Genomic DNA, 23553 nt, shown 5'->3' with positions numbered 1-23553 from the left:
GAGATGAATAGCAAAATCTTACTAAACTAAGGAAAGACAGACAGGCTCAAAAGTGAGATTTTATTCATATTTGTTACTTATTCACAACCTAAAGTATGATAAAACTGATAAAAACAGCCTAGAATAATGTTAGTTTACATCACCAGATTCAATTCACATTTTATTAATAAAATACCAAAAAGGAAAATGACAACATCGCAGGTTCAGAAAAACAGGTTGGCTACTATGAGTGAGAAACCTACACTATCGTAACTGGTCACAACTGATTGCTTATTTAATGCTTATTATTTAAAATTAACACAAATGACAACATTTCAGACACACCCAACTTCTGTGCTCATAAAATATATCTTTTGTCATATCAAATTTCAGTAGATTGGAAAGAATTTTCTGCTGAGATATTTCATTTCAGCATGTATTATTAAAAGAACACTGAGAGGGCTCTCCCTGCCTACACAGCGATGTAACACTGCGGTCCCAGCTGCGCTTTTGGAAGCCGCTGGGCAAGCACACCGTGGTGACCAGAACAGCCCACCTCTCATTCGCTGATGAAAGCCACCACCGGGCTATGGCCGAAATTCTCTCCTCTGTGGTGGACACAGAGACCTCAGGCTCCAGGACACAAAGTAAAGCAGGCTTCACCTCTGTATTTTCGGGCAAAGACAAAACCAGCTCCAACCGACATGGAGATGGGTACCATCAGCTTTGCTCACCATTATGCAGAAAGCAGTCGTACTTTATGTGACAAATTTGAACACCAACATTGAGGCAGCATGTTACCACCCCCTACCATAAAGGCAGCCACCACAGATTGGAAAAAATAAAAAAATCATACGGAGATTAAACAGCAAGGCAGTAGCCAATAGTTTGCGTGCAAACATCATGTTAAACTGTTACATTCTCAGGACTAAAGCTGTTCACTGTGTAAACACAGGCTAGATAATTACCTTCCATTTCTTTTTATTTCACATGCTTTTTAAGAACAGACGAGGCCTTGCAGAACAAAGGAGCTTTACCAAATTTTAGACCTGGAATTACATAGACTTCAGTTACAAAGATTAAAACTGTAATCTGGCAAGGAAAGAACTCTTCCCCTGCTATGAATACGTTTTTAAAAGCCTCATTAGGCAAAGCAGCAGACTGACCCTCTGTCCAGAAGAGAAAACACAAAACCAAAAAAACATTTTAATACTGTACTGTGGGGAAAAAAAAGGAATTATTTTTCAAGAAAACAGAGACAGCCAAAGCAGACTATGTGGCAGCAACTGTTCCTAGGGAAGGAGAAAAAAACCTGTATATATATGGCATAGTACCTAAACAGCCATTAAAACTGCTTTAACTGTCAATGTTTTATCAATGGGATGTACTGGGAAAGAAATACATTCGAAGTAATAGTAGTTTTGAGTAAACATGCTACAGGAACAGAAAATGATCTGTCATGACTATACATGTACAAATCAACAACAACAAAACTTATTTACAAACATTTATACCTACAGGCATAAAGACCAAGTTTAATACTTGTGAAATGTACCTGATTGCTAGATCTGGACTGTTCCAATCTTTCGTGGTAACAGAGTAACATTTCTACACTGCAATCACCAGACAGCTTCAGCCAGGTCTATCCTGAACTCTTTGCATTAGTTGATCTGTATCATAAAACCAAAGAGCTCTACAGATATTTCAACTTTCATTTGTAACATGGACCTGCATCCGCTATCTCCCCAAGACCCAACAAGCAGCAGAGCTGGTACTGTTCTAAGCTTATCCAGTCTGCTCACAAAATGTTAATTTTGGACCACGTGGATCCATTCTTCAAAGCATACATTTCATCATCTGCTACATTTTTAAGATAAAAAGAAAGATTATATAAAATCAATTCAGTATGCAAAAAAACTAAGCCCAGAAGTGATTAAAAATAGACTAAGGTGGGCATAATTAGTAACTAATTAAAAAAAGCTAAAAGTCATACTTATGGAACCCAACACTTGACTCAGTCATACAGTTAACTGCCCTCAAAGACTAACAACCAGACCAATTCACAAGTACGTAAGTTGTCTACATAATTAAAAGAATAAGATGTAAAGTCAAAAAAATATATTTTATCCCTTCAAGATCAGGAAAGTAAAATAAAATGCTGGTTCTGTAACAGTGCAACAACTGCAGCATATTTTGCACGCAGCACATGATTTGCTACATTGAGTGGCACTTAAGTATATGCGGTAAATACTGAAAGTAAGACAAGTTTCTGATCTGCATAAGCATAACCACATCATCATTACCAGAGTTGCTAAGCTACAGCATTCTGAATAATACCAATTCAATTTTAGCACTTCCATCACTAGCCTTAATACATGTCAACGTCCTGCTTTACATCTTGCTAAGAACGCAATCACTGAAGCCAAGTGTTTAATGAACTTGCCACTGGGCTTGGAGCAGGTTCAATCTGACCAATCGTTCTCATCAAACTCTGAATCATCATCAGAATCACTGTATTCCACGGCAATGCGTCTCGAGAGGATGGTCGCCACATCATTTCCAACAGGCTCTCGCTTTGCTTCTTGCTCCCGTTGCTCCTGCACCTTTTTCAGCTGAATTCCTGTAGAGACAATAACTCTCAAAGTTTTCTGCACAAGAGATTTTAAATTTCATACTGTTATTGGTGAGGTTTTTTTTTTGTATTCTAGTAATATATTCAGGAAGAAGGAAAAAAGAAAGCATTGAGTTAGAGAGCCTCCCTGAGCAAAGAAGAGAGCAAAACAAGAAAGGCAGATTGGAATCCATTCTCAGAGACAGACTATTTCCAGACTTCTAAAACCACCAACAATACGTTAAAACTAAACATTCAAGACTGTACAGGTCCTTTTGACCCAAACATGAAAGTTTTCATAGTTGTATTTGGAAATACCATTACACCTACAGCTCCATATTGTAAGCAAAGTCAGGAACAGCCATTAGTCACTGGTTAAAAATCAGCAGGCTGAAGGCAGATGTTGGGTAACTCAGTTCTAACAGAAGTAAAAATCCATGTATATCTACTGGCTACTTTACGTAAGGAACACAAGTACTGTTTTCATTTGATTATGTCCACACAAACACTAGAACATATTTGACAAAGCTGTACATCTTTAGCGATTTGAAAAATATCCAAAGTTGGAGCTGACAAACATTAGGATAGGTGGTGTGGTATCTGTGGTTAACTAATCTCTCAGTGACACTCTGCCCACCTGGGAACAGAAGCCATAAACTCAGACCACTGGAAAACACAGTGCTTTTACTGAAAAAAAATAAAAGGAGTATCTAAAACTCAGTGCCTACTTACCCATTCGAATGGCAGCAAGAAGATCGCTCCGTGCATCACTTATGGGTGGCTGTGCAGGTTCATGGCGTTTTGCCTCGGTAGCCGGAGGAGCATGCATTGGGGAGGCGGAGAGGGCTGACCCTGCGGCAGGAGGGCCGGGAGGAGGAGGAGGTGGGCCGGGAGGAGGAGGAGCAGTGACAACAAGCCCACTAGAAGGAGGAGGATGAGTAGCTGCATAGGTTGAGCCAGTCACCAGTCCAGAATGGGAAGGTGGCACAGGAAGCTGAAGGGGACTAACAAACGCCGTTTGTGCTGAAGGAATCATAGGGGGAGGAGGAGGAGGGGGAGGACCTGCAGGATTGTAGTAATCCACCATCTGAGCTGGAAGCATCCTATATAAAACAGAACAAAAACATTTAATGCACTGAAAGTTAGGACTTCGACAACCGACATCCCTGAAACTGCTCTCATCCAACCTCAGCTAAAACAAAAGTCAAAAGGAATTTCAATTGGTGAGTTAAATATGCAAGTGATTATAAACAGACAGATTGTCAAGTATTGGTAATACATTGAGATTTAAGGCAGATGACGAAGCTAAAGGCAGTGTCCTTTCAGCACTCCACAAAGTGAGATTTTTTATCTTAATACTCCTGCCTACTTAAGTATGAAACTACATTTGTTACTAAACATCTATACTGTGAGAATATTAAGCGCAACGCCTATGATGAAGGGACCAAGAAAACTGCAGACTAGGCGTATCACTTCCATGGAAGACCAAGTGTTAGAACAAGTGTTAAGAAATAATAAAAGACACAGGCATGGAGCATATACCCAAAGGTATATCGTGCATCTCATGTGCTTCTTTAGTGAAGTTTATCAATTTAAATATTAAATTGATACATTTGATTGATACTTTAAAGAAAAGAAATGTGGAAGAGCTAATTTCTTTGTTAAAATAAGATTAAAAGACTTCTTAAGCAGAAAAAATGGGAATTAACCTAAGAGTTATGAAGTAGGTAAAGAACTGGATATAGGAGACAGGAGTTGAAGGGAAGTTACTGATGACATTCAGTGATAAGAGTCAATGTATGGCAACTGTGATACACTGACAATGGTCATGTACCTGGGGACTAAGCACAAGTATTTCTGTTATAAACTGGAAATAACAGAGAAAATGCAGGTTGGAGCAGTCAATCATAACATAACTGAGTCATCTACAGCATGATACAGTCATGAATTGGGCAAATGCTATCCCAGGATGCATTGAGTGAGGCTGAAAAAAACCTTGGCTTGCTTAGTTTTAAGTGACACAGGCAAGAATGATTACAACTTCCCTGGGGTTACAATTTGAAAGTTTAAGCTATTTAAGCAAAAGAACAAACAGACACTGACTGGTTAGAAAACAGATGCTTTCTTGCTATCGGAGAGCAAGTACTCTGGAACAAGCCTTCCTTCTGAAGACCTTCAGGCAAAATATCTACAGAGGAGTTAGACAAATTCCTATCTTGAATTACGGAGGTGTCCATGGCAGTAGGGAACTTGATTCTGTGTCTGAGGAGATCCCTTCCAATTCTGTCATAAGCACCTTTAAAAAGTCATTTCAGGGATGCACCACAGACTGCCACCTGAATCACATTCAGCAATGCTTTTCCTGCATGCTTTCTGAAGTTTAAAACACTGTTCAAAATATGCTGTAACTATTTTCCACTTTAAAGGAAAATTATCCCCTTTTTAATATTAGGAACCCTTAATATTTTAGAAGCATACCGATTTCACCACATTCAATACACAGTTCATTCTTTCTGCTTTCACTATTTCTTCACTTAAATTCAGTTCATACATAGAAATCATGCCATTTTTTTTTCCTGTCCTCACCAGGGAGATAGCTAATGTATTTGCGGTCTTTTTGTGTGTATGCATCATATGTTATGATGGTTATGAAAAACACGCAGCCCTCTAGTTTTGTCAAGAATCCACTGCAATAAATCAGGAGTTTTACCCATATTCTGCTGGTACCACAGGTACTGAGCTGTGGTGGCCATCTGAAGGCTGGGGTGGAGGTGGAGGTGGTTGCTGAGGTCTGTTTAAAGTAGCATGTCGTACAGTGGTGGAAGGTGGTCTGTATTCATGCTCATGGCTTTGGGATGCTGCCATGTACTGTGGACCATCTCCTGTTCCATATGAAGGCATTGCTATCTGCTGATGGAGGGAATGATTCGGAGTAGCAGGATAAGAATAATCTGTAACATCAGATGCATGGGACCTAAAATTAAAGTAAATGGATGCAGAAGAACAGATTATGTGAGTGTAACAGGGTATTATCTAAATCGCTCAAGAAAAGCTAAAGAGAATGCAATCAGAATTATTTTTCTTGCAACAGGACTCCCTGATTATCAAGCACCATTCCCTTGTAAGTCCACAGAAAGCACAAGAACAAACACAACAAAAAATCATGGTTCAGCTTAACATGACTTGAAAACAAATCAGTTTGACAAATCAGCATAAAAGGACTGAAACTGAATGTTTTCAATATTTCAGCATACTAGCTGCATGCAGAATGTCCTCGTATAATGCAGATTTTAAAAAAGGCAAACAAAAATTTAGAGCTTTCTCCAGATTTTAGAGTGCTTTAGTAGCCAGTAAGATGGCTATTGTTTTTGTCAATGATTTTGGCAGTCCATTGTTTGAAATGGTAATACTTACCAGGCCTGCCTTAAGTTAACAATGGCAGCAGAAAAAGGGAAAGCAATACTGCAAGCAATCTCACTTATGCAGAAGAATATATTTTACCAAAGCAGAGAAAACCAATTTCAAAGGTTAGAAGACACTTTTTATTTTGTTTGCACAATTAATTTTGCTGGAAAGGCTTAGAGAAACTGGGAAATGTAAATATTAGTTGAGCAGAGAGTTCATAAAGATACAAAGTCTAGGATGCTCTGTCAAATAAGCCCAAGAGAGGGAGCAAAAGGATCTCTTCATCCCATTACTGCAAATAATTTTAGTAACAAACAATCGTGCAGCCTGGCTTTTAGTGAACACAATAAACTGATGCACTTATCTGTAAGACTGGAAGCAAGGTAAGCAACAAAAAGCCAGGGCTTTGAGTAAAACAAAATGACAAACCCTTTGGGCATTTTGTCCTCTTTCATGCTTCCTGCCTGTTCCATTTTCTTTGCGTCACTCATGAACTCAATGCCCATTTTCCTTCTCTCCCACTCTTCTTTTCTTGTTCTTACTTTTCTCACATTAATTTGCTGGTTTCTGTTTGGATTCAGCTTGTGTTTCTCTCTCTAAAGTACAATAAGTATAACAAATGCATTGTAAATCGCCACAGTCTGGACACTTAGATGTCAATGTTTAATGCATAAGTCTTACCATTAGCAAACGAGAAGGAACATGAGCTTTTTTTTTTTCCCCACTTTAGCACTAAAAAAAGAATCACGATACAGCCAAATACACTTCTTTGCGACCTTATTTATAAAACACTGCTCATGCAGTAGCTGTCAGCATTAAAATGTCTCTGGAACCAGTACTTATTTCTATGAGTTTTTTTATAGCTTAGTTCCTACAGCCAAGACTACCTCCAAGATAAAAAAAAAAATAAGAGCACCTCCTCTCCACCTCACTACCACTCACAAAATTAACCCTTCATGCCTGTAAAACAGATTTCAGGATTCAATCACTGATATTTGATTCACTGAAATTTAAAGTTCTCCATACATTATAAAACTTGAAAAGCTTATATAAAAGCACAAGATATCTGTCATACCACAACATCTATATCCAACAGAATGATACAGACTACAATTTCTGCTTAAAAATCCTACAGATTGCAAATATTATGGATATCTGCAGACAGTCAAATACATGTTGACATTCCTGGGAGATAAAAACAAATCACTTCAATACAATTACTTAAACTGAGGAATTGTGGAAGCAAAGTGTTACAGCTAGAAAAAGACTCAAAGTGTGTGAAACATGGAACTCATGATCAAAAAAAATCCACAGCTTGCACTTGACAGCTGAACATCAGTGTCATTTTACCAGATCAACCTATGGAAAGCACTGTCAGTCTGCAATGTTTCATTAAGACTAACAGGAGATGATGTTTTGCATTAGAAACTAAAAAAATAATTGGTGATTAAAGGATTTTAGACAGAGAGAGGGGGTCTGAATATATTATTGAAACAGCAGTAGCAATTTTCTTCAATTTTTTTGTTTCAATTACAAGACGATTATGCTTCATAGATCAAAAACATTACATACACACAGTTCTGAGCAGATTTTTAAAATTTTTTTTCTTTTAAATTAATCTCCACTTGCCAGCAGACTAAAGGTATCAGTTCACACTTTCGCAGTGGTGGCTGCTTCCTCAGCCTAGCCATAAACACTAAGTTGTCACATGCTTTTTCCAGTAGATTCTATTTATTCCTAACATTACTGCTAGCAATTAACCACAACAGAGGAAATAAAATAAGTGGGAAAATCCCCTAGATAGAACAGCTTAGTGAAAAAACTCAGACTTCCATGCATACCAGGAGGAGGTAACTCCCACTGAGGTCAAAGGGAATCACAAAGGTGAATTCTACTGTGTGTCTCTAAGCAGAGATTTCTGCTATTTCAAGCAATAATGTTGCATCGGGTTTTGTAGCTTGTTTTTTAGACAAATACAACATCGATAAAGGTGAACTATTCCCCCATTAAAGCATTCTGTCAGAGGCAAAAGTATGCTTAAATGAGTAGATCACACAAAAATATTTATTAAGCTATCAGCTGCCTAACATACAACAAACTAGGCACGAAGGAAGAGGTACTGACATTACCTAGTAGACACAGACAAATGCTTTTGTAACTGCAACTACTCAAGATCAAACATAAAGCATGCAGCAAACACTTATTTCACTACAGTGCATAACATTATGACAACATGCTCATCTGAAGCTGAAGAAAAAAATTGTTACAGAATGTTACTTATGCTTTGAAATAATTTTCAGAAGACTTTAAAACATGCATTGTATGTTTTGTCTATTCTAGCTATTCCCAACCTGTAAAAACACCTAATTCTACTCAGTACTTCTGAACATACAACTGTGGTATAACAAACAGCTTTGCTGTAAACAGACCTAGTATCTGGGGACAGTGATCCCTCGGAAGATGCTCCATGGTACACACTTTGAGACAACCTGTTGTCAGGTCTAAGCTCTTTGTCATATGCCATCATATTCCACTCTTGGCGTCTGTTCCTGGCTTTTCTAACCTTTTTCACCTCACGGGTGGTGCCATCTATACGCTTTTGCTCCTAATGTTCAAACAAAAGAAATAAAGCATGCAAAGAGAGAAAAAAAGGAAAGGAAAAAAGCTGGTTAAAATGCAGTTAGAGTGCATGAAAATAAGACCAGATTTACAGATGAAGCCAAGTCTTCATAAAATTTCTCTGCACCGAAAATGAGAGCATCTCCTTACGCTGTGAACCTCACTAGTAGTAAGACTGTTGCTCTGCCCTTCTCCTGTAGGATGCACATGCTAGTGTGATACTGACCTACTGTTTTTCCTCATACAGAAATGGGATTGATTTTAAGAGCCAGAAAGTTTAACTTCTTCTGACATCATTTGTCATTTATTTAGACCATCCTGAAGCACTTGTAATTTCCTTCTCCTGCAAATCAATCTTATGAGAATATGTTAAATATGCTCAGGGTTATTTTGGTTATTCGTTAGGGTCACAGTCACCTCAGGCCTGGGGGAAGTATGGGAAAATTAGAAACATTTTCCTATTTCGTAGTCTACGTGAAGTGACTTTTGTTTTAGCTTCCTTTCCCTTCTTAGATCTGACTATCGAAATTCCTCCTAGTTTTTCCTCATCATTACTTCCTATTATCTTCTATAAAAATGAATGATGCTAATCCTCTCTGCAATGTGTCATTAAAATTAAGGCCAATAATATATTACAGCTTGATAGCTTCATGACAAATCAGTCTGCTTAGCTTTTTAAATCTTTCTATATAATTTCAGGCTCAATGTCAGTGTTTATCTATCAGTAAAATCTCCTAATAATGGGACTTAATGCTTTCACACCTCTGAAATGTTGTCCTCACCTACTTCTGACTACTCAGTATGAATATTAAAGAACCATATTTTTATGGTGCTTCAATAGAAAAAGAAACAAGTCGGCTCAATCCAAACCGAGAAGGGTATTTATGTGCTACTCCTTTTTTTCAACATTTATGAGGGCGTTGGCTTTTTTTAATCAGCTCTAGAGCTCACATCTTAGATTACTAATTCATAAACAGGTTAAACATGTTTTATCTATTAATAAGTTGGTATTAGGCATTTGGCTGTTAGAAAAATAGTTTCTCAGGAAAGAATTATACTGATATTCTGAGAATGCAGTCATATTCAATTGTATTTAGAGAAGAGGTTGGTAAAGCACTGATATGCAAGCATTTGATTGTGGAATTTCTGCCTTCAAAGTAAGGGATAATAGTTGGAAAGTCAGTCTTACCAAAAAGTACATCACAGATGAACATAGGTATTTTACTCCAGCTGTCTAACAGCACTGAGAAAATAATTCTGAAATAATGTATTTGGCATTATACAACAAAAATATATCAAACAGCTCGCTTGCCCTTGTTTTGGATCTCTTGCTTGTTCATGCATGTCCCTATGAGGGACCTGCTGATCCGCGTCTGCTAACATTAAGAATCACAGAGAAAAGTCTTTTTGAAGTTCAGCATTCAAATGTTCCAACGATACTTGCTCATTCCTGGCCCTTGCAGCGAGTAGATTTTTGATCTGATTCATTTTAAGTAAAGATCATCACCTTGGTTCTCAATTACTTCCTATAAAAATCTTTTTCTTCCCCAAACTTCCTGGAATCACACCCTTTTTGATCCAAGTTATGTTAGGCTTTACCTTCTCCTTTAATACCACTTCTTCACATCAAAATTTCCCAATACAGGAATTGGAGCAGACGGGAGACAGATTCAGTCATGCCTGTTTTAGATACGTAAGATTTGCTAATCGCCATGGTTGAATATATGCTTGTTAAAGGCTTTACATCTGTCTTTTTCATTTGATTGCTGCAAAATTTAATTTGTTTTAATTTGTGACTTATCCTGGTTCATTTATTAAGTTACTAAATCATGCTAGATGTGAGAAGAAAGTAAAAGTAAGCCTTTCAGTTAACTGAAAATACTCTTTAGTTTTCTCTTCTCACAGAAGAGTAACTCCATCCTCTAAGGGTCACAACTACGTATTTCTCAAGTTTCTAGATAAATATCCACCTTTTGACCAGTGTATGATGCTGCTCAGAAGGCAATCATTTTGATACAATTCCTGTACAATCAGGAGTGATTAATTGACTGCTGACATACAAACACCTATTTAAAAGTTTGGTTTTAAAGAGATCACAATGGTTTTTTATAAATAAGGTAAATACATATGCATGTATAAATAAACATAAAATAAACACAAATTTAAGTTTGTTTTGGTTGGATAAGGTTGTTTCAGATCAGCATCTCTAAGTGTGCTAATGAATAAATATGCTGGAACCCTTTCTACTCAAATAGTACTAAACTCTACTGGTATTGATTTTTGGATTAAATATTATAAAAATACACCTCTAAACCATTTAATTTCTTCCAAAACAGTGGAGCAGGCTAATTACTAGCAGATGACAAAACTATATATACTTCTAACTACATATACCCCAATAGAGTAGTTTTAAGTTGTTCCAGTAATACTTTCATTACCTGGACAAACAATGGTGACAGCTCTCGTTTTAGTACCTAGGGCCATAATAACAGAGTTTGAGGGGAGCTGAAGCCTTTCAAAATAGCTACAGATACTTCCTAGGAAAGTCAGGCAATATTAAGAATTACTCCCTTTAACTGAGTGTAATAGAAGCTGTGGCAGACAAGTGGATGCTGTAGGTTAAGCGAGAACACAGGTGCATCATTAGGAAGTGATTTCAGCAAACACAACAATCATATCAGAGCCCTCGTAAGTTAAAGTTTGATATTTGCATCAAGAGTTAGCAAATGATATTTCAAGCATCTGAATAAAGAATTAGAGCTAGTAACAGAAAGTAGCTTCAGCAAGTATTTACAATACTTACAAAAAACTGGAAGTGTGAGCCTAGAGTATTTTCCTGATTTCACAAATTTACAAGATCATATTAATCACAAGTCATCAAAAATTATTTTTGAAATATAAGCCCTCCAAACTTAAAGATTTCTACTTACTCAAATAACTAATCATTCCTCAGAAAAAATGAGGAACACTAAAAAGCAAAGTAGAACAACTTTCCTTTGGTTAACCAACAGTTAACAACTGGTCTACTATGGTCATTCAATTCAGACTATTACTGATAAATGCAAAACTGAAAGCTAACTTCATTGAACTCTTAAGGCACTGATACACAGAGTTTGACAGTGGAAAAAAAAACAGATACTAAGAACAACTTTCCTTTGGTTAACCAACAGTTAACAACTGGTCTACTATGGTCATTCAATTCAGACTATTACTGATAAATGCAAAACTGAAAGCTAACTTCATTGAACTCTTAAGGCACTGACACACTGAGAGTTTGACAGTGGAAAAAAACCAGATACTACACCACAGATTTTAAACTTAACAAATTAAAATTACAGTTTTCTTCAGAGAAAAAGTTCATCTGAAAGAGTCCAATCAGAGAAAACCTGTCTTAGATTTCTTCAGTTAAACTAATACAGAAACAGTAAGCATGATATTTGAAGGCAGGAAAATGAAACTCCTCACAAACTTGCTGCTGCAACACCTCAAGCATTTAAGGCAAATTACCAAAATAACATGGGAAAATTGATTCTCTGGTGCAAGGGGTACTCTCAGGCTTCACTGACCACCTGAAAAATTGAGGCTAAAACCCAGCTATATTTGGTCAGCTGAGGACTGCATTTGGATGTCAAGTTTATAATTTGCTAAACAATACACATCTATTTCACCTGCACAGTTTCTCAACATCTTTGATATTTTGTGCTTCTGTAGAATACAAATCACATAAGGAATTCTCACTTAGTAGATTCAAAACACAACTTCAGCCACAAACTTGTTAATAGATGCTCTGGATTCCTTCCCAGTCACTGCTATGGTAAGGACAAGAACAAAAGAAAGTGACAGTCTGTTCAGCAACCTGTGGAAGGAATGGGGCCTGTGAGACATCTCACCCAGACCCTCCAGCTCTCTAAAGGTTCCAGGCAGTAAAAAGCTCATTGGCACACCAGCTTCTGGAAAGCTAAAAACCACGTTTCTTCTTGTCAGAGTGACATCTGTCCATGCAAAGTCACACTTATGCTGTTTTCTTCTTAGTTGGTCTTGTTATATATTTAATCAAATAGGACTTCAGGTAGAATTTATGAAGGGGTATTTCTGCAATGTATGGCTATAATCCTATATGATGGGAATTGAGCATACTTTACATCTGGTTTGTAGACTGCAATAAGACAATTAAAACCTACAAAAAACATACCATGGATGGAAATAAGTGAGATGTGTTGCCTAAAATATAGCCTAAAAGCAAGTTTATAAAGTGGTTTTGTAAAAATCTCTGAAGCATCAAAAAAATTTTAAGTGATACTTTGTCATAAATTTTTTTAAAAGCTTTTGTAGTTTTTTCCTGTTTAATATTAAATTAGAACGAAAAAATTAGCAGTTAAGTTTCTTTCTATCCCCCTCTAAGGTGAAAAGATCTAAATTCGAAGGGAAAAAGGTGGGAGGAAAAAACCCAGAGGGTGCAATTATCCCTATATATTTTTCATAAAGAAATATTGAATGAAATCTAGAAAACCCAGGTAAACTAGAGAATGAAAGCTGCTTTAACTATTTCCAGTCTTTTAATCAGCTCTGTGACTTATCATACTGACAATATAGTGGGATTATAACCTTGCATATACATTTGTATACAATTGCACAAATAATCAAGTGAATATTTTCCAATGCTTTGTTTTAGACAGTAACTTCTACTGAAAATGTTTACTTAGCTTTTTCGACTATTTACTATTTCAATACTGAGATACCTGTCAAAACAGAAAACGTTTTTGACTCACTCTTAACAGGAAGACTAGATTTATTTCTTCCAGAACTTCTAAAATCAGGAATTCACAAAACGTTTTCGTTAAACCAAGTCTTCAATGTTTTGTTTAAAAATGTTGAAGTCAAAGTTTTGTCTATCAACAGGAACAAGGAATTAATAGAATTTTATAAGAACAGAAGAGTAAAACTTCCCGGTCATGCCCTACAATTTCATTTCTAAGCAGGTATCATATATATTAGCATATATATACACACGTATTATACACATGATGTATATACACAAATATACATTAGCATACGCATTAGCATGTATATTCACATATTAGAGATTATGTATATACATGTGTATAACATGTATATATGCTGATATATTATGATATCTGCTTATATATACTATATATGCTAATATGTGATATATATGCATACATGTACATATGCACATGTATGTGTGCACCTGTACTGAAAAGTAAGTGGCTTCCTCCTATTTCCTCTGAGCAGTCCGTGCATCTCGTTTGGATTCCTTCTATTTTAAATCCCCTATCTCTCACTGAACCTACCTAAAAGGGCACCTTCTGCCAGATAAAATAGGCAGTCATTGCTTCAAACTTTCCTTCTTCACCTTTTTTTCCCTGCAGAATTATCTTCAAAAATCTTAAACCTCTGATTTGATAAAAAATTGACTGCAAAGAAGCTGCAGAAATAGCAACTAATTTCTTCAGTCAAAACTAAATCTATAAAGAAAGTCTTGATTGCATCAGAATCCACATCTTGGATTAAACTGCTGACGATATTCCAGAATATTACTCCTAAAATTAATCTTCTCTTGTTGCTGAACCACAGAATAACTTTGCTGTATATTATCACCTTATTAACTTGTAACAGGTATAGAAAAGCAAAGAGTTACTATCAAGGAATTAAAAAACCCAACAACATATTTATTTCTGGATAAGCTCATGTTTTGCTACAGGAGTTGATGCTGCTGGATAAAGAGCTATGAAAATAAAGGAAACCTTAATTCAAATTACCTTTTTTTTTTCCCCTTCCCCCCCCTAAATCACAGTGTCTTTTTCCAAAACACAACAGTGCCATTTTGCTGAGTACTAATAAGTAGATACTGGCAAAGGATTAAAGAAGGTATCTTGGAAGATAACAGCAGTACTCCTAAAATCCAATTTGCCAACTTCTTAAAATAGACAGTATGAGCTATAAAAACTGAACCACCTGAATCTACAGCCATGTATAAAGAGGCATAGTCTTTCCATGCACACAAACTAAGTATGACCAAGCAATTTCAATGCCTGGATAACCATACACAAAATTGTAATACGTACATTTGCTATTATGTTTCTGCTTTTACCTTTTGTCTCCTCTTTTCTTTTCGCTTATCTTCAGTATCTTGTAACATTTTTTCTTTCCAAAGATCAAAAAAATAGGAAGGATCAGTATAGAATTTCAATCCATCTTTCTTATCATCCCTGGAAATACAGTAGAAGAAAAAATAAGAAAATATGAACTAGTATTTTTCAAACCAACAGAACTCACCTTTGACTATCTTTCAAGCTTCACCTTTTTTGCATTATAAGATGAGAGCATGCCAAGTGCATTAAATGCCACCCTTGGTAGTCAGAGCTTACAACTGGCTTGATTCATGACAAGAATTCCAGGGGAAAAGGGTGGAATCCACAGCCTTTTGGGAGCCCTGCTCCCAGGGCAGCCTCATCAGAGCTCCACAGGAGCTGGCTCTAGGCTCCTGCACCAGCCCGCTCACCGCAGTGAAAGGCACTGGTGCTGCAAGAAGATCAGGGCCAAGAGAGGATGTGTAGGGGACAGAGGGGCATAAGAATGCAACTCAGTTGTCTCAAAAGAACTGGAAAAGGAGTATTTGGCTCAATCCAGACAGGTCTTAAGATCTGACTTTAGAAAGAAGGTAGGTCTGAGTACCCTCGCCCTTATAACAGGACGAACAAGACAGTTGCTATTCTCAGTGGGACTCTTACAGCTGGGGGAAGATCTAGGAAAGGGGTGGCAACTGAAAGGTTGAATCCTACTAGGCTGTTCTAGGAGGATTTGAGACAGAGTTGATCCAGGCTTGCCAGTTCCAAGTGGCAGCAAGAGCCAGGGACACCCAGATTAAGAAGCCACTAAAAAAAAGGTATGCTCTCAAATCCTAATTTGACCCCACAGCCTGGAAATAGGGAGTCTTCTAACATCCTAAACTCCTGGAAAGCAATGGGTGTAGGGGGAGTCAACATGTTCAGGGCAATTTGCATGGTCCAAAGAGCATATGATGGTGATCCAGTCTAGCTTGCTAAACTGGTGTCCTTCAGAGTCCCTTTTTGGCTGCCTGTTCCAATTTCTTCCCGGGCTAATTTTCGTGGCAGCTAAGTGCTAATTTCTACCAACAAGATCAAAAGCAATGGAGATCCAGGACACGGAAACCTTACAACCACTGGAGCAGGGTACATAGCAGATCCTGTATACTGTCTGGTCATACGGCCATAAAACCATTACTTTTTGTGTGCTAGATCTGCTTGCTACAAACAGCAAACCTACTGAAGGGGGTACTGGGGCCACTCTTCCACCCCTCCAACTTTGGTCAGACTATAATCTGAAGTTTGTTTAAGCTTTGCCCAAGGCAAACACAAATAATTTAAATTCAGCAGATGTAAAAAACCTACCAAGAAATATAATTTACACAAATTACACTAAAGTATCCCTAATAAAACAGGAATAGCAATAAAGGTCACTGAGACTGTCATCCAGATACATACTAGGACATAGCTGTGCAGAACAGTTGATCGATAACAACTCCTATTAACTGGATGCCTATAAACAAACGCCACCATTGTCTGTAGCAGCAGCAAAACACATATCCTTCAGCTATAAATCTAACAATTTTATCTTCCAAGTAAAAGCTCTTAAAAATGAAATAGACTGCAAATGTTCTGCTGTGTCATTCCGAAAAAAATTTCAAATAAATTAGTGCAGATTGACTGCCTGCTTTACACAGATACCTCACAATCTAGTACCTCTCAAAAGTTGAAGGACACAGGAAAAACATGTTGTCCGTAACTCTTCAGACAGACAAATTATACTCATTTCATGAACAACAATAAATTTAAAGGAAACAGGAAAAGAAAACAGAAAACAAAGTCCTGCTTGCTGCTCTTTTATTCATCAGTAAGTAACCAGGAAAAGAAAAGGTAAAGACTGTGCGTGTGCACACATGTGTATATGCTGCGGGGGAAGAGTGAGAATATAGGGAAGGCAAAAGCAACAAATCCAGCTTTGTAGGTAAATGAACCAAAGAAGACAGTTTAGTATATTATTAATTTTCTTTTCATTTTTTTACATGATCAATGGCCCTTGCTCTCCGATCCTGTGCTGCCATGTAACACTTATGCTGAAATATGATGATTTTTATCAGGTACAACTTATGATTTTAAGTGTGGCAACAGCAATTTTTGTTTCCATGAACGGGGAAGTCCCTGAAAAAACAAATCTCAATAACCAATACAGCTTTCCCCTTCTGCTGTAATTATTTTCTGCATACAACTAAGAGATAAAGGGCAAAGTACAAGAACGTAAGCAATGAATGTTTCCATACCTATAAGGTGAAAGAATATTCAGAGGTGGTGGTTTGTCACTCTGATTATAAATATCAGCCACTGGGTTAGGAATGCTGTTCTTTGAAACCACCTGTTGATCTTGAATTGTTGAGCTCTTGAATGCTTTTTTCATGTTGATATCCTGTAACGATACTGTTAGAAACAAAAATACATTTAACAAAGGTTTGAATATTAGTGTTAGAATATTATTTTCTCACTCTGCTAATATGACTTTTCCCAGCCTGCCTTACTGAGAAGACAAGATGAAATATCAGTTCAGGATTACTTTGAAAAGATGGAGATTGTTGTGTAATTAAATGCTGTGGTCTTGTCAACATCACTTCTGGCTCAATGCTTTCATGAAATGACCTACCCTCTTCTACTGTTGAATCCAGCTGGGTAACTTTGACAGCAAGGCGATCAATTCTGTCTTGAAGGGAATTTGCTCTGATGTAGAAGCTGTTGGCCTCATTAAACAATTCACCAAATATGTCTTCAGCATGTTTGCCTGTGTAAGAAAACAGACAGCGAAATCCCTTTGCTAAAGGCTTACAAAAGACAAATAGCTTCAATATCATGAAGTTATAATAAAACACAGTAGCTGTAGGATTACAACAGCACAGTTTGTCATTCAGCAAAATTTTGGGTGACAGATTTGTACAAAAATCTGAAAATACACCGTAAATACTGCCTGAAGCCTGTTCTCCTAGACATGCTGGTTAGTCTTCTATGTAAAAAACAGGGAGACTTTCAAATTTTAATCCTTATGTAGCTGAACTACTGCCAACTGACACACAATTGACCATTAAAACCTGCCTCTGTGATGAAAATAAAGGCCTAAAGTTACTGCTGTCCATAAAAGCTTCTGAAGTAAATTTTGAAGTCTAAAAATCTTGCAACCCATACTCATTAAGATTTAATTATAAGCATGAGCACAAGCCAACATCAAAATGAAGGCAGAGGGAAACAGATAAAAGCCAGGATCCTGATGCAAGGCAGCCCACTTACCTCTACAAACGCTCACTGTATACATGTTGCTGTCACCAGAGTCATTTGAGAGCCTAAGATGGCACTGACCACATTTACCCATGGCCAGCCAGGACTTGATCTACCACAAAAGAAGAGTCTACAACTTTTTCAGTTGCTCTATTTTCTCAGTCACTATGACAGTGGATAGTCCAGTTCAGATCTGGAGCCTCAGGCCATACCCTAAAAGTGCTACAGGACAGGAGTGCCACATGGTAAACCCAGTCCCCTCTTGGTCCACAGATCCTTGTGCATGCCTGTTCCTTTCCTAAACCTCCCACCTCCCAAAGTACTACTAGGCATCCTCATCTACAGTTTGACTCTCCTTCTGCCCCAATCCAAACCTCTCAACCACTCTGGATCAGAATCCCCAATTTAACACTTCTCCTGCCCCAGAACTTCCCCTGCAAACTGCAGGTTCCACCCAAATTCATTGCTCCCACTCACTCAGCTCACAGTACCGCACCTACTTCTGTCTCAGTCCCTGCTACCCAGATACTGCTGCTTCATTTACCATCTCCCCCTCCACAATGCCTCGAGCTAACACCCCTCTCAAGACATCCACACTCCACCAGTTCCCGATGCAAAAAGGAAAATCCTGCCTCCTGCATTTAACCATGCTTTTTAAACAGAAATGAATTTTAAAACCCTACTTCTGAATTAATCTTATCTTGTTATGATCCGTATCAAGATGAGTCTGAAGAGCAGAAATGAAGGGGAGGAAGAAAGTGAAACTTTGTCCAACTGGAAGAACAATATGGAATATGTATTAACCACCTAAACGACTGTGACGTCCAAAAGAACAGCAACTGTTGACATTTTAAGTTGGGCCCTATAACCAACCTTAATCTTTCACAAAGAAAAGTACAGATGTAATGAAAATTTCAGTCAAGATCCCATCCCATGAACATCTGGAGACCATAATTCAAAGTAAAAAAAACAGCCACACTTAGGAAGTCAACCAGATCTGCCCCTTTCTTGGCTCATTTACTTGCAGGGAAGAAAATAACAACACTGAAACAATATCTGAAAGCACTGTTTGCTAATTACAAATGAAAAAAAATTAATTTGATTGCTTCGCTTTGAGTGGAGGACTTTACTAGTAAAAGATTTCTTCTCTAAACTTAGAATCAGCCACTAACCCAAGATGTCAGACATTTTGGTGTATCCAAGCACTGCTCTGTAGGTATGTGGAAGGTGGACAGGCAAGGTCTGCTGCCTACCTGCTCCTAATCTCTTCCCCCTCCAAAACAGAAGTCTCGCAAACACAGACTAGTTGAGGTTGGAAATTATCTAGTCCAGCCCCCTGTTCAAAGCATGGTCAGACAGAGGAGGTTGCCCAGGACTGTGTCCAGTTGGGTTTTGAATACTTCCAAGGATGGAGGCTCCACAACTTCTCTGGGCAACCTATGCCAGTGTTCAACCACCTTCACATTAAGTGTTCTCTAAGTGCTTCCCAACAGCTAGCTGAGATTCAATTATAAAACCCATTTGATTTAGTGCAAATGAAGGGGTTATTCCAAGCTATGGAACAAATAAGCTTTTCAACTCTTCAGCTAAATAAAGCACATGTTACACCCTTCAGCCATCAGTATTCAGAGCTCAAAACATCAATAAATTCTAATGAATGCTAGTTTATGTTAATATAGTGAAATCAGCCTGCTGAGGAAGGACTGTCACATTCCAGGATTAAACACATCACCCCTAGAGAAGTCAAGCAGACAGGTGCTTGTCGGTTATCTTTCAGGAGGCAAAATAAGTCATACAGTTGATTTGTGGGAACATACTTCTTATAATATTGAATTTTTTTAAAAACACTTGCTACTCAAATAAGTGAAAGACAGGTTGTCAATCTCCCATCAGTAAAAACTTTGACATGGTAAAGCAATATTGGATACGCTATTCTGATTGACATGATGCAATAAGTTTTCAAAATAAAGTAATACTTCTATAGTGTTTCCTATGTTACCATCTGTTTAATCAGATTTTTAACAACACAGAAACAAGCAGGAAAAAAATATCTAAGGTTATAACCATGTATCTTTCAACCTACGAGCTGATTTTGGTACTATAAGACAATCCTTTAAAAACACGAGGAGCTTCCCAACATTTGGGCAACCTAAATAGTAATTTAAAAAACCCACCAAAGGAATTATGCAGTCTTTCCTTCTAAGGCTCTCTCCGTCCACAGAAGTTGTTCAAGGGAAATTATTCATGATGCTGCCTCACCAAATCCCCACTCTCAATAGGTTTTAATGTCAATTTACAGAAGCACCTCTTTCTAGCACTTCCACAGGTCATCTTCATAGAGCTGTACACTTGATTGCTCACAAAATAGATTTCCAAGCATTGAGACACATTTCTGGAGATCAGTCTTTCACAAATAATTGAAATAATACCTCTACCCAAGTCCTATAGTAATTACATGAAACATCATCTTGCCACCTCAGTTATAACATCTCTAGCAGAGACTAGACACCACCTGAAATAATTACAATTGATTTTCACATACTGCATAAAAAGGCATGCATTAACATATTGAATACATTCCCAAAGGTATCTTTTGTCAGCAGTCAAAAAGCTCAGTGCTGTAACAGAAGAGGAATTTGACAATGGTGCTGGTTTGTCTGAAGACTGGAAAGCCAGTGGTTATTGCTTTGGGTAGTTTCCTTTCATGTATTTGAGTCTAAAAAGTACAGCTTTCCTTTGCATTCCTTGTTCCACAGCACAAGTACATGGAAGAACACATTCAAGTTAATACAAAGATTTACACTGCATTAAAAGGGTTACAGTTTTTCACACCGTGAACATGCACCAAAGAGAAAAGGCAGAGCAATGTCATCACCTGGCATTCAGGTGTCAGTTCTACAAGTCACTGGAAGAAAGATGACACACAGGTTGTCCTGAAGGGAGCCAGCACTGCACTAACATCCTCCTCAGGGTCCTAGGTAAGGACTGAAACGTCCCACAGAACTAGTTGGCGTTTTGTAAACTGCAATTCACCCAGGACATGACCATTTTATCACCACATGGAGCAGAAGACAGTGATTCCACTCACCTGTTTGTAACCAGACTAATTAGCATTAGAATCATGCTCCCTGTGCTCCCCTTGGTGTTTTTTTTTAATAAGCAAAAGCAGCAGGCTGTTATTGACCAGGTTTTGATTCTTATCTGTCTCCTCATAGTACCTCCAGTGCAATACCTAACTCCAAAAAAGCTAACTGCCCAACTCAACCCGGTTTAGCAGTGGTAAAGAGCAGCGTGACACAAAGTTGGATGCAGTGTGCTCAGGCCTGCACGCAAACCACTGAAACTAAGCCAACAGCCAGTCTACCCAAGAAAATACTAGGTGGCACTTTGGTGGACATCGCTCTCTGCGTGAAAGAAAAAGTCTTTCAAGTCCCCACAGATCACACTTCCTCTGTTCTATGTTGTACAGCAAAGAAACATTTGGTACCACTTGAATATGTACCTGTGTACAGATGGTTTATACCCATGTAGAAATAAGATTTCAGCCTGACAGGTAGTATCTGAATGAATGGAGAAGCCAAAGACATAAAAATACAAAATATTTAAGTACTTTCCTTTCTGTGAGTCTTTAAGTAGTAGTAATGCAACTTGAAACACGAGTATGTTAACATACAGACTGAAATCTAGTTAAGAAAAGCTCATAAAGGAGTACATATACAATTTTTAATATTTAGTCTTCTCTGACAATCAGATGTAATTTACTATTTCTTCCCCATATATATACATATACAAAACTGAGGAACAAAACCATGGTGCAACAGACCCTGTTGCAGAGAACAGCTTTTCACTGGCTGGAGTCCTACAGCCATCAGACCAAACTCTACTGCCAAAGGTAAGGGACTTATTTCGTGGAAGATTTCTTCAAAGCCTTTGCTCCATGACTGTGTTTACTACCATGGTATGTACAGGTATAGGCTGCAAATGCTCCCAGTCCTCCCCCCAGTAGATTCTCTCCTCCCAAGCAGAGATGAAACCCCTATTCAAGCTTTTGCCTTTTATGAAAGTGCATGCTTTCATACAGAACACTGCTCACTCTGCCTGTGCTCCAAGCCAGCTGGCTGCAAACAAACCTAAATCTGAAGACTTAACAGAAAAAAGCTCCACTGAAAGCACATTCCCTTTGGATAGGAACTTGTTCGTGTCTCCTGAAAAGAGCAGAGGCAGAAGCAAGCCAAATTTGTACACAGCAGCACAGATCTGCCAGTTTTTAAAGTCCACACTGAACTCGCAGTGCAACATTAAAAACCAGCATGACTGCAAGATAGCCCTGTACTTGCTCTCTCTATTCGTCAAGCTGTGGGAACACCAGCAAGCTCTGATGCTGTCAGCAGGACATACTACATTAGCTCCAGCACAGCATTTTTCTGTGATCCTTCCCTTGCTCCCAGTTGGCTTGAAACACAGGCAAAACAAACGCCGTCTGCAAAAAACCCTCGGCAAACATGACAGATTTTAGACTGTGGACAAGCCTGGTGGTAGACTTCACTCATTAAATACCATGTATTCATCTGTTAAAACAAAGGACACATCATTTATTTGCATAGCTCTTCAACTTGACACTAATAAAGTACTTTAAGGCTGTCTACAGAAAAATCTGCTAAGGGAAAATTGCAGGATAAGGGTTGTGTAAGTAGCCAGTTCCTCAGCAACAATCATAACAGGATCTGAATACACAAGGTAACAGACAGATTAGCCCCAAGACCAAATTTGGAGAAACAAAAGCTAGATATTCCTAGCAAGTCATACAAGTGACAAGTGTATTATCCACACTTTGGCAATCATTGTACAATACCAAAATGAGGTCTTATCAAATATCTACGAATGTAATTAGAACCTTAGCCATTCTTCTCAATTTTCTGAAACTTAAGCATGTCAACACTGACCAACCGCCTGATAAAACAGTAAATGAAGCTCAATGACAATATGAACACAACTATAAATAACGTTAGACGCTAAATTGGCAGCTACTGCTCAAGAAAGATCACGGAATCACTTGGAATCTTCTCTGAAAATATCAAGTCAATGTTTAGCAGTAATCAAAAACTTATAAATTCTATGGGAACCAATGATAAAACAGAAAAAGTCTGGTTTGATTATGATCTGAAGTCCTCAACACTCCACCCTAAAAAAAAACCCAACATACTCTAACTTACATATCCAAAGCAGAAATAACAATGATCAGAAATACAAAATGGTTTCTATCCAAAAAGAGTACTAACAGATCAGGACACTCCAACTTGGAAAAAATATCACTAGGAGAATACGATAAAGACTTAATAAAATCACAGATGATTATGGAAATGGAAATACAAGAGATGAAACCACCTTTTGTTATTTTTCATAATTCAAGAACCAGAAAGAAGAAACAAATCTGCTTCTATTGTGGGACATTGGGCAAGAAAACAGTGTGATCCCTATTTGAACACATCCAAGCAATTCCACAGATGATAGGTTTACAAATGCTCGTTACATAGGATGATTCAGATGGATCTCCAGCTCAGAAAACCCCTAAATCACTGA

General features: G+C 37.8%; 1 protein-coding gene across 1 annotated transcript in view; it reads right to left on the bottom strand.

The window, feature by feature from the left end:
- Nucleotides 1-2087: 2087 nt before the first annotated feature.
- WASF3 (WAS protein family, member 3) overlaps nucleotides 2088-23553 on the bottom strand; it is a 46456-nt gene continuing 24990 nt past the window's right edge. The window contains exons 3-9 of the mRNA XM_009704697.1: nucleotides 17351-17485; nucleotides 16977-17130; nucleotides 14727-14844; nucleotides 8425-8600; nucleotides 5301-5564; nucleotides 3323-3693; nucleotides 2088-2599 (exon numbers count right to left, since the gene is read on the bottom strand). Of these exons, the coding sequence (XP_009702999.1) occupies nucleotides 2442-2599; nucleotides 3323-3693; nucleotides 5301-5564; nucleotides 8425-8600; nucleotides 14727-14844; nucleotides 16977-17130; nucleotides 17351-17485 (1376 nt within the window). The 3' untranslated portion in view covers nucleotides 2088-2441. The remainder of the gene's footprint in view (nucleotides 2600-3322; nucleotides 3694-5300; nucleotides 5565-8424; nucleotides 8601-14726; nucleotides 14845-16976; nucleotides 17131-17350; nucleotides 17486-23553) is intronic.

The sequence above is a fragment of the Cariama cristata genome, unplaced genomic scaffold (assembly GCF_000690535.1).
Source record: "Cariama cristata isolate BGI_N322 unplaced genomic scaffold, ASM69053v1 scaffold2677, whole genome shotgun sequence".
NCBI lineage: Eukaryota > Metazoa > Chordata > Aves > Cariamiformes > Cariamidae > Cariama > Cariama cristata.
This window is presented reverse-complemented; position numbering and strand designations above follow the sequence as displayed.